Below are 19,663 nucleotides of genomic sequence, written 5' to 3' on the forward strand. Positions count from 1 at the left end.
AAGACTATATGATATATGGATTAGGGTAAGTGGTACACTTTTCTAGCAACTACATTTTCAATTTCCTCATTTCATTGCCAACATAATGAGGATCATCACTCTTCATGGGGAATGAATGATCCAATTTGAAACTCACGTTTCCTCTTCAATATCATCATCTGTGCACCCAAATTCACTCAAGGCAAAATAATACTCACCTATTTTAACCCAACATTATTCTTGTGCATTTATGTATTGTTATCATGTGCCATCACAATATAGTTTTCACACATTATGGCTTTACAAATGGCTCCACTTGCTAATGACCAATTAGAGTATATGCATGTGATACATGAGACATATTTACTCTGTTATATACTACCATTTGAGTGTACCATATAGTTACCTCTGTACCACAACATGAATATACAACTAACATTGCACACATCTAACACATGGTGGTATTTGTGCCACCTTGCATTACAATTAACACCATATGAGGTTAACATTTATCATTACCCATCCGTATAGTTAGTTTGCATTATATGTGCATGACACTTATTAACATATATGTGGAGCCCAATTGAATACTAATTTGTATAAATACCTCATTTGTACATTTATAAAGTAGTGGATACTATAGATTCTTATCTTGCCTCTTTGTAAATTCATCATGTTAAATATTGAATAGAAAAATGGATATTTGATTTAATCCTTTTGCATCCAGGTGTAAACTAGTTTGCACATTTGTTTTCCTTAATGCATTCTATGATCCTAACTAGCTAATTTGTCAGATCATCCCCTTTTTCACCTAGGGAATTGAATCATCTATAATCATAGTGTCTTTACAAGGGTCCTAAAATCTATGCTCATGGTTAAATTGATTTTATTGTAATCCCACAATGAGTTTTTTAAAGTTACGATTGATCCTTGGCAACCCCATGCCATTCTCTTTTAATTATGATGATTTAATTTTGACCCTACATGATGCAACTTTTACAAAATATTGACAACTTTGTCTAAACTTAACAAAATGACTCAAAGACATCTAAACTCACCCTAGACATGCTAAAATATAATCAAAAGGATTTATTACATCACTTCCACCCATGTTGGGCACATTTGACAAGCTTTGACCATATGTGACCACACCATTACATTGTTGGTCCTTATAGGACTGTTTGGCTTATTGGCCTTACAATTGAACAAAAAATCTTCACAAATGGTCCATATGACCTTATTAATCCACCACAAGACACAAAATAAGAGAACCAATTACAAAGAACCTTCATGAGGTGTAGAGGTGACTAGGTGCCCCTGCACCACATCATTTTTTATTTTGGTTATGATGGCTCCTTTATAGACCTACATCACTCTCTTTTGGGTTAAAACAATCCAATTACAATTGAACACCCATATTTTACTTTTATACATTATTTATTTCAATTGTAAAGTAGTTTCTCATGATTATTTTAGATTTGTTATTGAGTGATACTCATGGATTTTTGTGTTTGAGTTTCAAGACAGAGTTATCATTACATGGAGCATGTGTGAATCATCATTCATATCTATATCGTTATATATTTTCTTGTCATTTGCTTTCATGTTGACTACTTATTTACTCTGATATGCATGATTTAAAGTAGTTTGCATACAAGTCAAAGTGGAAGGAAACTATAAGGGTGAAAGGTACATCCATAACACTTTTATCCATTTATTTTAGACTCATTTTGACCTCTTATCCTTAGTGAATTACTTTAGTGTGATAATTATATACATAAGCCTTAGACATGATTATCCATCTCCTAAGGTTTGAATCTAATATTGATATTCCTAGTTTTAGGTCTAGGGTTAATCCCACATTTTTTGGCCTTAAACCTTATTTAAGATTGCATACGAGTATTGACCCAAGTTGAATTCCAAAACCAAATTATATACCAGACCTAAGTCAACTTACCTCCAACTAGCTGTTAAATGCCAACTTAAGAATGAAAAGTTCAAATTTGCATATTAAGTCATTATATAAAAGGATGTAAACTCTAATTCATTTAGATCATTAATTAATATGAGTTACAATATCCAATCATCATTACAAAAGCACTTAAGAACAACATAACATCAACATTATAGTCATAAAAATAAATATATGTAGTTGCATACTACTTAGCATATTGATAAACTTGTTAAAATTGTTGAATTGACTGAGAAGCTTAACTAAGGTGCAAGGAGGAAAGGTAGTAAAATTTCTAATCTTAGCACATAAAGTTTCAATGGTGCTTATCAACACTAGCTTTACTAGAATATTGAAGCTAACACATTATTGAGCAAAATAGATAACATTTTCAAGGTTGTAGATGTAGCGATTAGGGGTGTAGTTGCATGATTGAACTATAATAGAGAACAATTGATTTTATAATCCATCAAATAGAGAACAATTGATTCTATAATCTATCAAAGAATGATTGATACATGTTTGATCTTTGATCATTGAGAGAAATCGTAGAATGTGAGCTAAACCAATTATTCTTCATTAATCTTAGAGCTAAGTGTGCCTACCTTTTTTTTTTTAAATCCCACATTTATTTATATATATGTTTTGGTGCTCTTTTGAGGCTTAGTTACTTTATTTAATTTGACTATGTATTAATTGCTTGATCAATTAATTAACCTATATATTTATAAAATGATCGATTTATTTCATGTGTTAAAGCTTAAATTTCACATTGAAATTGTATTGTAATGCACATGAACACATGATGAGACAACAAAGTTATATGACTTTGGACACAAAATATTATGTTGAGTCATGAAAATGACGCGCTTTGTTTGTGGTTCCCCTTCTTGAGGCTATAGTTCTATAAAGAAGAGCTACCTCAAATTTCTTAGCGAGTGTTGTTAAGAATATTTAAGAACTTTAGATAATTAATTGATCCTATTAATTTTATAGCAATAGACAATACTAATAAAATTCTTCAATCTCACATATATTTAATAATTAATACTGAAAATACGACACAACTACTAAAATATAAAATTCCAATTTTGTTAAATAAGATTCTAATCGAGTCTTCTCCTCTACGAATATTAAATAAGTGCTACTCTAAATATAAGTCCAATCCTCAACTCAAAATCTTTTGCTCTATAAAAATAATAATAATTCATTATGCTTCTTAAAACCGATTAAGCGAAGAGAAAATTTGGTATATAATCATCCGCATAATTGGAGCTCTACAATAGACAATCAGCTTAGGTCTGTTTGTTCTGGAAGTTTTGCTTCTAGATTGACTTTACCACCTTAACTTTGCCTTCTTTCCCAAGCAATCAGCTTAACGCTAAACAGTTCCGGATCCTTCAATAGCCCATTCGAAGTAACTTAACACTAAACCAGTGTTGAGGTTTAGAGGGTACAGTTAGAGGAACCTGATGTGGCTGAATGAATGACCTCAAAGGGTATAATCTAATCTCTTTTGTTTTTAAAGATATTAATACCTTTCAAGTATTGTGAGGGGGAGTAGGAGGCGCCATGGAGAGCATGACTCTTCTGAGGTCGTTCACATTATCAGTATCTGTTTCGGGCAGGGCATTTGCTCGTAACAGAAGGTTTATCTCAACCAAAGCTGGTAGATTTCTGTCTGGGCAGAAGAATCCGAAGCAGTCGGTTAGTGATATTAGAAAGGTGGTATCACACAGCCAAGTTGGTCTATTAGCAGGAGGAAGAGTAGGAGCTAAGAGGATTCTATCTTCTTCAAAGAGGGCTTTTTCTTTTTCAACGCGTGCTGCTATTGTTACTCCACCACAATCCCCTCCTTCCGGTAATATTTCTTATTCCTACATCCAACCAGACTCAACTGGGAATATGCAAATTTAATACAACTATGTTAAGTAATAACTGGTAATAGTTTCTGGTTTTTTAACCTCTGGTCAGAACCCAAGTTCGATTCAAGAACGGGTTTTTATTCGAATGCAACGAGCAAGCTTTTAACCAGGTTTCCCTGGGACCTGCAGAGAAGGATTGGAAACATTTTCTTTTGAGATAGTAACTGAACTTGTATCATGCATCCTTCATCACAATAATAATCTGCTTGGTGTGCCATTTTCTAATCTGCATGGTTTTCTAATATTTGATAGCTGCACAATTCAATCACTTATTTCCATCGACATTGAAAGTAGAGCATTAGTTTAGATGTTGAAAAGCAGGAGAGAAGTTACTAAGTCTAATGGATAAAAGTCAGAGTGTATTGGTAGGCAAGTGGAATAAAAAGAAGAAGTAATAATAACGCATTGAATTAAATCAGATGATTTTTTTTTTTTTAATAAGTAAATAAATTAAATCAGATGATTTTAATGACGTTCAAGCGATCAAAATAGTGTATGGACCACAAACCAAAGATATAATCTGATATAGCATCGGAGTGCTCAAGTAGTGAATGTGAATCATGGCTCAGATTTTTCAAGCTGCAGACTTCTCTGGAGGGTGGCCTTTCTATTAGTAACCCTAATTAGAATTTCCCCTGTTTTTGAGTCTCACATCTTCATAAACTGGAAGGCATATAGTCACTTTTCAGAATGGGCTGATGTCACTATAGGTGAGTAGTACATGACAAAGTGCCATTCTGTCTCAGCCTCCTCCGAAGTGCAAAATAAGAAATTAGTTCACACTCATACTCAATTTGAATCACGCCATCAGTTGCATGTGCTCATTTTTTAAATACTAAATGACATGGATGCAAAACATTGCAAGTGGTAGCAGACACATAAAAACAGATGTAGATCTGAATGAGTTGTGTCAATCAGTGTCACTCTCAATGTATTCTCATCCATTTGACATTGCTTGTATGGAGAATGACATTAGTTAGAAAACATTGAGAGTGTTGGCAGACCCTTACGACCCTGAATAACCCTAGTGTATTGCTAGTCACACTCTCAATATTTTTGCAGCCATATGGAGTTTCTTATGTAATGAACTACATGGCTGTTTAAACATTGCAAGTGCTGTCTGTTAGTCAATGTCAATATCAAGTGTATTTGGGTCTGAGATAGTTACAGGCCAACCACAATGCACTCTAGAGCTGATTGGGAGGAAACATTAGAGATATAGTTGACTTCAAAAGATGCATATGTATATCAAAAGAAAGTACTGTTAGCGATAAGAACCATATGAATCAAGGTCAAATATGTGCGTATAGATGCCTATCTTAATGTTGTTGCGTCCTAATAGCAGTGCTTAAACAGATGGATGACATAGGTGCGAATTTATTGCAGAACGGTGCCTATTGGTTAATATCAGAACTGACGTTATACTGATTTTAGATGGTTAGTAGCTCTTAAAATGTATTATGAAACTGATTGGGAGGGACTACAAGAACAAGTCCTGATATCAGGGAATGTAGAGATATATGCTAGGGAGAACATGAAGGAGCAAAAGTGATTCAGTGCAATAAGAGCAATATAAAGCTAAAGGTGATTTTTAAGTTGGTTGAGTCAGGTGCAAATTTGCATACAAATTCACCTTGTAGAATCCTACAAGGAAATTTCTTTCCCCATTTAGCTTATATATTGTTCAAAATTCTCTGTCTATGTTTTGACCTCAAGACCAAGCTTAGGAGTACCCAACTTTTCCAATAAACATGTCTTGTGGTAGTTGTACAATATTGATGGTTTTCAAAATGAAGGAATCAATTACCTTAGAATCAAGAGTGTCCAGGCAGGGGGTTTGGAGACTTGAAACCTATGTTACATGGCATTTCTAGGATGGATGTCAGGAAATGCAGGGATGTGTTTCTGGGACGGTAGGGGTTTGGAGGTCTTTTCTAAGGGGACAGCAATTTAAAAAGAAGGAATTTTTATAAAATATAGGAAACATTAGATATTCAAATGATAAGGTATTCACCATATTAATTATATAATTATATTATGAAACATTTGATTTAAATTGAGAATTCAAATGAGTTGATGTACGCATTAACAAAATTTCAATCTGATCAATTGGGTATTTACCAGCAATGTGAATATACAACAAAATGAAAAGGCCAAAAGGCTAAAACTACAAAATGATAAAATGTATACAACTATAACCCTCCCCTCTTATTCTTTTTATAAACTTATTGAAAATGTTGGCACTGCCTGGACTTGAAGCGGAGACCTTTAGTGTGTTAGACTAACGTGATAACCAACTACACCACTACACCTATCTTCCCCTCTCTTATATGCAATCATAAATATTTTATCACATCCACTTTTCTTGTTTTTGCATTTATCCATATAAGTGTTCTTGTGGAGCCTTCACTTTCTACCCAGGAGAGAAGGATTCAGCTGTTATTTGTTTTCCTTTGTTTAGGGCCATGTCTTCTCCTTCTCCACGGCTGTGAGATAAGACCTACAGAGCTGTGGGTAGGAGGCCAAAGAGGTGCTTTTTAGAGGGTTTTAGTGAAGGTTGTAGTTTTAATTTATGACAAAGATCTGTGATTGTGGAAAAGAACTAGTGTGTGGCTGGCACATTTGATAGTTTTGAGGAGGCTGCGATGGCTTATGATAATGTGGCTAGGGCCCTATCTGGTGCCAAGGCTAAGACTAGTTTCACTGCCCCAACAAGGGATGGTATTTGTAATATTAACCAAAGCAACACCAACCTAAGCATCACCTTTCTTAGTTTTTTAATTTTTTAGCAAATTGATGATTTTAAATAAATGTGTTTTTCCCCCTGGGTTGGATGGCTGGCTGTTCATGAACATGCCCAACCTTCAAACTAAAGTTTCTGGAATGTTTCTGGTTGGAGGGCAGGGTTAGGGGATGGCCCAGGTATGTTTTTGAAGCATATCTATGTTCTTGAAATGCCTTGAGTACAAAGATAATTGGAAAAGCAAAGGGGATTTGTTCTTGTGGAACATAGCTTGAAAGTGATTGTTGAGATACATGGAAGGTCAGTAACTATGAATCAGGTTTGAGAATCTTTATGCTTTTTGCATGTTCATTAAGTTCTTTACCATTCTTGTCAATGGTTCACTTCTCTACAAGTGACATGGGTCATTGAAAGGATTATACAAGTAGCATCCCTAGGCAAGTAGCGTTAAAATTCAGCACATGAAATGCAGTTTCTGCATTCTGGGGTTTGAAAAAAGCACTTAACCTTCAACCAAACCTGTAATTTTGAGTGCGATAACCTGAATACACAAAATTCAGAAATTACAAATAATAGAACAGTACAACTAAAATTAGAATTCTGCAGTTGCTGATTATTTTTTTCAAGGTTATAAATAACCCATACATTTAGAACTCCAAAATAGAACAAAGCTACCCTAATTTTAGATTGTCTTTCATCACAAAAGAAACATCCTAAAATAAGCCAGCTGACCATGGTAGAAGTAACAAAAACAACTCTTAAATATAACCAAAAGCAGTGCCTTAAAAAAACTAATATTAGTGCTTAACTATAATCTATTGTTGCACCTAACATTAGCAGCTTTGACTACAAAAAATAGTCCTCAAATTTGCGCCTAAACTAAACACATAAAAGTGTTCAACCGAGGAGGAAAAAATCACTTGAAAATTTGAAATAAAGTTTGATTTTTCTAATGTGTTGTGCCTAGAAACATTGAGCGACAAAAATCTAACACTCTCTTTGTGAGGAAGGTGTCAGCTATCAATCTCGACTTATCTCTCAATATTTCAAACTTCGTTTGTGTAGGGGATCTATCAAATTGTTTGCAAGCTGCTCATTTGAAGGAACATAGTAAAGAATTATTGCTTCCTTTTGAACTAGGTCTTTGAGGAAATGATAATGAACATCTATTTTCTTGGTGTGATAATGATACATTGGATTCTCAGATGGCTTGATGCAATTTTGATTGTTGTTGTAAACTATTGTAGGGCTCCAACATCCGATCAATAAGTTTTGCTATCAACTTGCAAAGCTTGATAGCCTCACAACTAGCAAAAGAAGCTGCTATTACTTCACTTCAGTTGAACTTAATGCTATAACTGCTTTTTTCCTGCTGAAATAGTATATCATTCTTGACCCCAAGATAAAACAAAACCTTGAAATGCTCTTCCCAGCACATGCCCCACTTGCCCAATCTGAATCTACAAAGCCATGCAACACTAACACTTTGTCTCTAACATACTTCAACCCATAACGAATCATGCCCAACAAGTATAGGAGCATGTATTTTGCAGTGGCTAGTGAACTTGTCTCGGCTCAACCATAAATTCACTTAATGTATTTAGTGCAAAACAAATATAGGCCTACTATTTACCAAGTAAATTTGAGAATCTATCAGCTGCATGTATACACATGGATCTATCAAATCAGATTCAAAATTTGTTGTCAACTTTAGATTTGGAATCATTGGACTAGAAGGAACTTACAATCCAACATTGAAAATCTTTTTAAACTTTCGACTGTGTACTTACCTTTACTTAGGAAGGCTTCTCTTGTACCTTACCATACTTAAATTACGAAAAAAGCAATGCAGGCCGATACCTATCAATACAAATTTGGATGTCAGTTTCCTCTTGCACCATACCATGAACTTTGCATTACTTCCTATAAGAATAAGATCATCCACATAACAGATCAGATATATCAAATAAATAATAAAGATTAGAATTTTGAATAGTTTTAGCAAAGCCCAAAATTAATAAGTACTCATCAATCTGAGAGTACCAAGCATGAGGTGCTTGTTTCAGCCCATACAAGACCTTAATCAGCCAGCATGCAAGAGTATCCGCCCCATGCATCACAAATCGTCTAGGCTGATTATATAAACTTCTTCCTCTATGTTGCCATTCAAAAATGTTTTTATTTTATAATTATTTGATATGAAGGCAAACCAAAATGAGAAGCAAGAGACATAATTATCTATACATAAGTATACCTTGCAACTTGAGCAAAAGTCTCTTAAACAACTCCCTTTTTTTTGAGATAACCCACATGCAACAAATTTGGCCTTGAATTTCTCTATGCTCCCATTTTTTGCATGCCTCATTTGGTACAACCACTTTCAATCGATCACATACATCCCATGAGGTCTTGTTACAATCTCCCTAATGTCATTCTAAATAAAGATATACTTTTCTGCCAAAGCATCTCACTATTTTGCTCTAATTTTGCCTCTTTAAAATTGGAAGGTTTGACATCAATGATGGAAGACATTAGACCAACATAACTTGAAAACTTCTTAGGTGGATTGCTCACTTTGAAAGAATTATTTAGTGCTCCTGCTTGCTCCTGCACCTTTTGCAAAGTTTGTGTAAACCAATTAGGCTTCTTGGTTTTTTTAGATAAGGCAGAGGTATCTTCAACCTTACTAGAACTTGGCTGGTTCGTAATAGGCACTACTGTATTGTGCTGATCAGAAACTTGGAACACAGGCTATTCATTGTCCTCAACTTCTATTGGAGGCTTTTGAGGCTTAAAGGACCAAGCACTCTCATCAAACTTAACATCTCTTCTACTATTTATTTCATGATCAAACATAGATATTGTAAGCCTTGGAAGATTCATTGTATCCCACAAAGACATCCTTTAAGTTGGAGGGTTCAAACTTGGTCCTTTTCTCTTTTGGCACATGAATGCAAACAAAATTTCTAAACATCCAAAAGTGAGAAACATTAGGTTTGTCTTCCATGAAGGCTTCTTTTGGTGTCATTTCCTTCAAAAGTTTGTAAGAGCACTTGTTTAATATGTATATTGCACAATTGCATGCTTCAGCCCAAGGAAACATGGGCAGATTTAAGTAATGAATCATAGACTTGATAGTCTCTAAGATGGACATGTTCTCTGCAATCACATTCTACTGAGAGTTGTAAGGCACGATCAGCTCCCATTTGATCCCTGCATCCTTACAAAAAAAGTCCTTGGAGATATATTTGTTGAAAAATATGTAGCAACGGTCGGATGACTTTAACCGTTCAAATATCTAATTGGCCTAACAGCCTTAGACATCTGTATGATAAATTCTTTTATTCCTACCCTTTTTGGTACTTATCTGTATATGCATATTCTGATCACAGATCACAATATTATATGATGATCGATTTGCTCCATAATCATCTATATGACAATTGGATCATACATATCATCAATCATATGTATAATCGGTAATAGTTTATATTACCGATTATACATAGCATTGATTATATTTGTATATCGATTATCAAGAGCAATGATTAAATGTTGTTTATCAAGTCATAGTATCGGTCACACTAATTATACCGATTACTAGTTGTTTGATTAAACATTGCATATGATTATTGATGGTTATCAATAGTCTTTGCTCCACATAGGAGTCCCGATTCTATGTGGAACCATGTCGATTCCACATAGAGCCGTGACTCTATGTTGACCATCGAGAGTACATATCATCGGCTCTATTCCATTCGATATATAGTGGAGGTTGTTATTATAAGGAGAGCAGTCAATATCATTGTGCATACGGGAGTGATCTGCAATACACTGAGTTGTGATATTATGCAGAATATTGTGTGATCTTCAGTTACATAAATAATATAATCTGAACTGCAAATAGTTTGATATAGATATAGTGTAATCAGCTTTAAAGGAAATTCTGATTCATATATACTACTGTGCATAATTCTATATTATATTGTAATTTAAAAAATACTATGTACATAAATCTGATCCAACTTTAACAATATTGACCTCCATTGTCAGATCACAACTCCTTAATTCTTCTACTTGTTTGATTTTTGACAAGAGCTTTGAACTCTTGAAATTTCCCAAAGACCTTATGTTTGGTCTTCATGAAATAGATTCAGGTTTTTTCTTGAAAAATCGTCAATGAAAGAAACATGATAAATATTTTCAGTCAATGAATGAAGCTGCTGAGAAAGGTCCACAAACATTTGAATTGATCAGATCTCAATTTTTTTTTTTGATTTGTACTCATTGCTAGGAAAAGCAATCTTGATGTGATTGCCAAGTGCATATTCCTTACATACAACACTTTTCTCTACCTTGATGTTAGGTAATTGATGCACCATATTGTTCAAAAGATGTAGAGCTCCATGGTGGGAGTGGCCAAATCTCTTGTGCCAAAGCTCACACAATTTGTCACTGTCATGTATCAAGGATCCCTGCTTTATTGGATCAACAACTGGTCTCTTAAAGACCTTCTTCATGAACAATTTTGGCCAATACTTAATCAGGATCTTAGGTGCAATTGCTGATGATAACTTGCTGGTCATCAAACTCAGCCACACAATTCAAATGTGTCATAACTGAAACAGAAAATAAAACTTTGTTAGTAGTCGGACATAAAGGACATTATAAATGTCAAGGATATCGCTAGAAGACATAGAAAGAAATATTTTCTATCAGTAATAGGATACATGGCATCATCACCAAGTTTTACCTGTAAATTAACCTTTTGCTCTTAAAGTCTGTTGAAAGTCATCTTATTGAATGCCATGTGTCTTTGCCGCTGTCCATGTAGCATGCTATGCTAGAAATGGTGTTAGTGTATAAGCATGAAACCATGAAGGTAGTCTTGTTGGTGTGCGTTTTATCACCCACCAAACATAGAATAAAATGTCCAAGGACACTCTACCCCCTCTTGATTAAAATCACTATGTATGCTAAGATTGCGTGAAGATCATACAGAGACTCCAAGGTTTATATGTGCGAACAAGGAGCTTTATTTTGGATATAGCTTCCTCAATTGTTCATTTTCAGCCTTAAGTTTTTCTTTCTTCTCAATTTCTTTCCTCAGCCTTTCCTTGATAGTTTTGACAGAATTGTCCAATTCTTGGACCTCCTGTACTTTAGTGGTTGGGCCCAAGTCAATGGTCGTTATTTCATATTCTTCAGGAGTAATATCCTCCTGTGCCTTGTTAACCTTTGGCACTGCCACCTGAACGGATCTAAATCCTGCATTATTTCTTTGAATCAAGGAAAACCTCATAGCTCCTTTTCTTTCCACTTCCTTGTTTAATCCATCCAAGAGGCCTGCTGTGTCATCCTCTTGTTGTATCTCTATAGGCGCCTTGGCTTTCATTCTTTCTCTTAGCCAATCAGGAATTGTTGGTTGCTCCATGACGTCATCGTCAGGATCATCTTCGATTCCTGTGAGAGTTGAAATCATACCATCCAAAAATTCTCCCTCAGGTTCAGTATTATCTAGTTCCACAACCTCTGGCGGAATGGGCTCTCCGTATTCTGCTCTTCCAAAATAGGAGAAGGAATTCCTATTTCATTATTAGGTTCATTTTCATCCATCGAAGGCCTATTTGGGGCCATGGATGAGGCGCTGATGGTAGACTAAGCCTGATTTGGCTTCTGTTGTTTGTTGGCAATCTCCTTCTGCAACCTTCTTTCCTCTTGCTTTGGAGGTACTTCCAGCCATTTCTTTTCTTTTTCTAGAACCCACACTTTCAGGACCCTTATGATTATGAGACATTGTATCATGATTCGAGGAAAAAGACTCATCAGTTCCCATTAAATCATAAGTGAGAGACACATTTCTTGCCTTGAGCTCATTAGTATTTTGAGCAGCCCACCATTTGGAATACTCAATCACTGGCCTCATCAAATTGCCTAAGTTTGCCCTCTCAAAATCTGACCAATCAATCGGGGGAAGAGGCTCATTCTTTATATCTTCACAATGCGGTTGCACACGTTCATCATCATCTTCAATTTGATCAGCCACTTGGAAAACCTCAAATGCTCAAATCAAATTCAGTGGTATCCTTGATCATATCCTCTTTCTTATTTCAAAAGTTTCTGCAGCATTGGCCCAATAATCCTCAAGGTTAGGTCTATGTTCATATCTTATTCCATTCACAAATCCCATATGGTGGAAGGGGTCAAAGTAAGCCCTTGACTGGAAGAGAGAAAATGGGTACCAGTGAATTTCTTTGTTTGCATTTGTTGCCTGAGAAGATGGGCAAGACTCCAACATTTTCCTGACACTGAGAAGAAAAGGAACTCTTGTCTTTTGTTTGGCCCTTTGAACACTCATAAAAGTCTCAAGTTGCCTTAGGACTTCTAGCAACACCATCCTATTAGTAGGATACATCGGGAGCTTGTAGGAGCAACCAATGAACCCTTGGATTCGTAAATATGTTACTCTTAGATATTGGATGTACCAATATCCAAACTGGCTGATCAACTCTTTGGATTCCTGTGACAATCTTTGGTGTGTGCCCCCCTGTAGAGTCCTTGTAATGTACATGAGAAAGGCATCATTAACTTGTTTGATATGATATTTTTCCTCCAGGTGTAGTTGCGGGTAGCAAACATACACACTGAATTGATTTTCTTTATTCCCTACCATTCCCCAGCAAGCTAGGCCTTTGTACCTATAGGTTTTTGCCAATGAATAAATGATGTACGAACTCATGTAGAATGACCTTGTTTTCTCCAAACTCCTTAGTTGCTCATCAAGACAATCACTTATAATTTTGGCCCAATTTGTCATCTTGATGTCAACGGTAATTTCATAGATGAAATAATACATCCAAGGCTTGAAAGATGCACCTTGCTGGCTGCCCATGACTTTGTTCAGCAGCAAAATGAGATCTCCAAATTCTTCTTTGAAATATGGTTGGAGAAGTTTCTTAGGCATCTTGCCAGAGTGCTGCCTTGGTTTCTCAAACCATAACTTGTTGATATTTACTTCATATGCCTCAGAATGGTCTTCATACATTTAGGTGGCTTCCTCCTTAGTTTTGTAGACAGTTCTGTGGTATTCTGGAATGCCAAAGGCCTCCCTCATGGCAACCTCTCCTAGGTTCGCGAGCACTTCCATTCGGGGCCACGATTTCTCTTTTTAAAGCATTGTAATGTTTGGCACATTCAACAATCAATTTGCTGCACTGAACTGCTGGAAGAAATACAGCTGCCTAAAATATCCTGTTCCTCATCATTCTCCTTGCAATGGGTGTAGGCAATTGTCCATTTTGTCCATGCATTCTCCTTTTAATTCTCTGAGGTCAATTTGTCCAAGGTTAGTATCACCAACCTTTTTCCATTTTGAATTCATCTTTGATTTAGGTTGAGAGTCCTTGTTCGCTTGGAACTTCATTTGTGTTTTTCTTGATGATCCTGCCTCTGCTGTCATCTGCAATCTGCAAAACCAAAAGAAAACAAGTTAGTATTCTTGACTTTGAGTGTGAATTTTGAAGGTTTGATGACGAAATGAGCTCTTTTTTTTGGGCATTTTCACTCCAATTCCTCAACATTCTAGTTTTCAACAGGCTGTAAGCACTTAGGTTTTTGGAAAAACTTAGAAAATTTGATCTGATTTGAAAATGAAAAACTCAGTCCCAAAATCTGTGAATTAATGTTGAAATCAGACTCAAATTCTGGAAAATAATGTGAAAATCAGACTAAGTCTCTTGAAGATTTCCTCCAAAATTTGAAAAGCAGATTGAAAACTCCACAAACATGCCTTGGTTGCTCATCAAAAGGCAGAAAATGAACTGAAATACCTGTCACCTTGAAAATGAGATGGGAAATCTTTGCTTGAGTCTGCAAAACTTTAGCTTGCCTCCTCTTTAATGCCTTAGAAACTTTTTGAAATGTTCTTGAAACCTTCGAAAATGCCTTAGAAACTTCAAAATACTTTGCTCTCCAAATGTTTTGCTTTGCCAAATGCGAACTGTTTGAATGAAAGAATGAATGTTTAATTCCTTATAAGCATAAACCTTCTTGTGAAGTTCGATCTGCACTTTAGAAACTCCATCCATATTGCTAAATTCAGTTTTGATTGTTTCCCTATTTCCTTACATCCATTGAACTTGGACATGTCTTGTTTCTTTTTTGAATTCAGTCCTCTAAGAAAGTTTCTAATTTTATTTTCAGTTGAGTTCATGAATTGAACTCTATCCTTTCTTTCCAAAATTGAACTCAGCATTTCTTTCTAAAATCAGTTCAATGGAATCTTTTGCTCTCTCAAATTGGACTTCATAAAGATCTTCCTAATGCTGGGCGGAGTTCATGAAAATCTTTCCTAGTAATGGCGGACTTTAAGAATTCCTTTCCTCTTTCAAAATTGGAGTTGGCAGAATCCTTTCCTCATGCAAGTTGAAGTTGATGAAAACTTTTCCTCTCCAAATCGGACTTTAGCATAAACTTTCCTTACTCTAGGCAGACTTGGTGAATAATCTTCCTCATTAAAATCGGACTTTGTCAAATCTTTTCCTCTTGCAAGTCGGACTTAGCAAAACATTTTCTCTAGCCAAGGTGGAGTTTGAGAATTTCTTTCCTCTTCATTGGCGGAGTTCACCAAACATTTCCTAGGTGTGGCGGAGTTTATGAAAATCATTCCTCGTTGCTGGGCAGACTTGGTAGCTTTCTTTCCTAACTGTAGCAGAGTTTAGGAAAATCTTTCCCCTTGATGGCGGACTTTGCAAAAATGTTTCCTAGCCAAGGTGGAGTTTGAGATTTTCTTTCCTTATCACATCAGACTTGGCAAACTTTTTTCCTCTCCCTTGGTAAACACTTAGTACAAGGCAGACTTCATGAATTGTTTTCCTTTAATGCAAAGCGAACTTAACAAAAACTTTTCCTCTCCATAACTAGGAATTTGAAAATTATTCTTCTTGCCATGTTTGCGAATCCTTTCAACTCTACACAAATTTTGGAAATTGATGCCCTTTAAATCAAATTTGAATTTTTAGATGAGAATTCATCTTTGTTTTCAACTTGGAGACACAAAAACCTCATGTCCTTGAGCAAACCAACCAAACCCTAGATCCCTCTTTCCAAAAATAGAAAAAGCAAGAATCCCTAAAAAATAGGAATTTTTTTTCTAAAAATAGCCATTCCGAGGATTGGTCTTGAAGTGAAAAAAAAAACTTCCTAAAACATAGGAAAAAGCAGAAAAATCAAACTTCTAAAAATAGGAAGTTGTCCAATTTGGCTCAAATCAATTGCATTCTTCGTCCTTTGGGCTCTCTAAGCACTTTGATAATACAAATGCAAAAGCATATGGATTTCAAAGAATCGATGTTGTTCAATTAGTCAAGGAGACAAAGCTCCTTTAAATAGAGTTACAAAGACGATGTTTCTAAAAGAAACAATTGTTAACTAGAGGTGAAATTAGAAACAACTTAAATGACCATTAATAACACAAAGAGAAAGATATTATTCTGATACCCTCCTTTAATGGTCATTGTTCTAACTACCAAGAGAAATAACAGAGAAGGTTGCCCTCTGAGAGAACACATTGCAACAGAAGACATGAGCCCACCACTGACTCTGCCACTTGAGATGAGTCTGCCATCGACCCTCCCAGAAACTGCAGAACTTTTGGAGATGCCCAAAACAACACCAACCGTCCAACCTGATGTTGGAGAACTATCCATCCCTGTAACCAGAGACACACCAAGAACAATTGTCACAATTTTGAGGAAAAAATCGGCAAACCCTCCAAACTATTGCAGATGAGCAAGATGCCTGAAAATAGATTGCAAACAAGAGACTAGTGCAGATGTTCGCACAACAACTCCAGGTTCGACTAAAAACAGACTGCAACAAAGTACAATTTTTGAGGAAAAATCATAAACCCTCCCATGATTTTTTTTAGGGACAAAAAATATTTAAAAACCCATAGATAATTTTTGAGGACAAAATTATTAAAACCCACAGATTTTTTTAAGGGAAAAAAAATATTAAAACCCATCAGAATTTTTTTCAGTTAAAAAAATATAAAAAACCGAAACAAACATCAATGCCCATAAGCCATCTTCACGCCTTTTGAGGCATGAAAAACGAGGTACTGAGAAGATGCTAAATGCACGAAACCCAAGGTACGAAGTTCAATTTACTAAGACAAGTACATGCACAAATTCTAAGGCAAATTTGTTGGCACAAAATTTGAGGCATGGAAAACGAGGCACAAAAAAATTTGAGACCAACCCAAAAAAGCTCTTGAAAAACCCACGAAGAATCTGAAATTAGAATGCAGATCCGACGGCCCAAAAATTGAGGCACGAAAAACGATGCACCCAGAAAAAACTGACGATGACCTAGTTGAGGTCTCGAAAAAACGATGCACCCAAAAAAAACTGACGATGACCTAGTTGAGGTCTCGAAAAACTAACCAAAAATCTGCAACCATAATAAAATTTTGACTTACTGAAGGGTCAAAACCCTAGTCGAAAATTGTAGAAACCCTAGGCGGCCATGAATGAACTAGATCTAGCGAAAACACGTGAAGAATAGACGCGGATCGAGGGCAAAGACACGCAACGCGATTTGCAGCAAAAATTCCAAGAACTGGAAGCAAACCACTTTGAAAAACTTTTGAAATTTTTTCTAAAAAATTCCTTTCGAAAATTTTTAGAATAGCTAAAAATCTCAAAAATTATCTCTGCTCTGATACCATAATACAGATGTAAAAGCATATGGATTTCAAAGAATCGATGTTGTTCAATTAATCAAGGAGACAAAGCTCCTTTAAATAGAGTTACAAAGACGATGTTTCTAAAAGAAACAATCGTTAACTAGAGGTGAAATTAGAAACAACTTAAATGACCATTAATAACACAAAGAGAAAGATATTATTCTAATATTTGATGGTGTCTAAATGCTGTTTCAATCATGACCCTTTACTCAAGCTGACGACCTCTCAATGATTCTGGTCCCATGGAATTGTGACGCTTTGACAAAACCCAAAAAGAAAAAGCAAAAAGGAGGGTCCCCATTTGCAATGGGGTGATGTGTGAAAAGGTCACAACAAGTCTCAAGCCTAGATGTAAGCTCATCCATTGTTGAAGCTTTTGCACTCTTTACAAACTACTTTTGCTGTTGTTGCTACTTGCCTTTCCCCTTCTTCTCAGGATATTGAAAAGCATAGTGACCAAACTTTGGCACTCAAAACACTTGATATGGCTTAAATATTTCACCCCTTGGTGAGGCAAACTCAGGAAGTACTTGCCAGATTTTTTGTTTGGTGAGTCACTTGTTAAAAATGTAAATGATATTCAAATTTATGTTCAAATCTGAAGTTGTAGGAGTTTAGATATTCTTTTACTGTTTTATTGACTGTTGCTTCTTATATTGCAGGCTGCTGTAGACAACATTTATTAATTTCGATGATTGCTACAGCATTCCACACAGCATATACTTATATGTGATGCCCACTGATCAAGGCATGCCTTGACCGGACATGTCTCTTGACATGCCGATCAAGACATGTCTTGATCGGTTCACAAGCATCGTTTCATTAAAATGTTTTACCGATAACTATCGGTTCACGTCAAATGCTATTAATGTTAACAACCGATAACAAATCGGTATGATGCGAGATTAATACGATAACTATTTATAGTTATCATAAATCCGATCTGTTTTATTACAATCACACCACAACATATGAAATATGGTCATAGCACGATCGGTTACATTTGATAATGATGTTCAAGTGTCGAACTGTGCAATCCGATGCTTGGATTGTGAAATGCATATAAAAATGACTATACTCAATCATGAAGTCTACCATTAGCTTGTAGTTACATTGATAAGGTAGATGATTGAATGAGAGATAAATGAAGTCTCTCATTCAATCCTTTATCTTACCGAAGCTACTTGGTTTCAACACTCCCTCTTAGCTAGGGAAGATAACTGGAGACCTATGTAAACATTGAAATAAGCATCACATTTCTCATAATAGAATGTATTACATGTCCTCGTTATACAAAGGATCATATCACATATGCTTGTGACATGATGTATCACATAATAAGTGACACAAGAATATATCACATCATCTCGTGATATAGATATCACATAACACGTGATATAGATATCACATAACACGTGATATCAAAATCGCATAACACGTGATATCAAAATCGCATAACACGCAATACCTTGGATATAACATACTTGAGAATGTTGAATTCCCTTATATCCAAGTTATGGTATGTGCAGTGACATTATGTCACATAATGTCTACCATAACATATCATGGCACATCCATGAGTCAGGATGATATCAAGTTAGCATGATATCAACATTACAAGATTGTCACCTTATAATGTTTAATACAAGTGTTCATTGTCTAAAAGATTGTCACCTTTTGGAAATGTACACAGGGGGTGGAGTCCATAAAGTCATAACACGACAAAAGAAGTTTACACAATAAACATTTCATATATTAGTACAGATTACAAAACTAATTATAACTCAATCATACCAAGACCTTTCCTGAAGTGTTCAACTTTCACTTTGGATAGAGGTTTGGTAAGTATATCTGCTGTTTGGTCTCCTGTATTGATATACTGTAAGTGAATTACATTCCTGTCTACCATATCTCTCACACAGTGATGAGGAATCTCTATGTGTTTGGATCTATCATGAAATACAGGATTCAGAGAGAGTTTTATACAACTCTGATTATCACAATGAATTATGGTAGGTTTTAGTGGCTTACTGAATAATCCCACAAGTAGTTTCCTGAGCCATATTGCTTCTCTTGTAGCCATGGAGGCTGTGATATATTCGGCCTCTATAGAACTCTGAGCTACCGATGACTGTTTCTTGCTAATCCAAGATATCATGGCTGAACCCAAACTGAAGCAGCACCCTGAGGTGCTTTTCCTGTCAGTCACACTTCCAGCCCAATCCGAATCAGTGAACCCATGAAGATCCAAATCAACTTTCTCATACTTGAGTCCATAGTTGAGAGTACCTTGAAGGTATCTCATAATGTGTTTCACA

At 35.6% G+C, this 19,663-nt stretch overlaps 1 protein-coding gene across 1 annotated transcript in view; it reads left to right on the top strand.

Moving 5' to 3' along the window:
* The first annotated feature begins 3,242 nt into the window (after window positions 1–3,242).
* LOC131034568 (presequence protease 1, chloroplastic/mitochondrial) overlaps window positions 3,243–19,663 on the top strand; it is a 153,674-nt gene continuing 137,253 nt past the window's right edge. The window contains exon 1 of the mRNA XM_057966102.2: window positions 3,243–3,791. Coding sequence (XP_057822085.1) covers window positions 3,503–3,791 — 289 coding nt within the window. The 5' untranslated portion in view covers window positions 3,243–3,502. The remainder of the gene's footprint in view (window positions 3,792–19,663) is intronic.

The sequence above is a fragment of the Cryptomeria japonica genome, chromosome 5 (assembly GCF_030272615.1).
Source record: "Cryptomeria japonica chromosome 5, Sugi_1.0, whole genome shotgun sequence".
Classification (NCBI taxonomy): domain Eukaryota; kingdom Viridiplantae; phylum Streptophyta; class Pinopsida; order Cupressales; family Cupressaceae; genus Cryptomeria; species Cryptomeria japonica.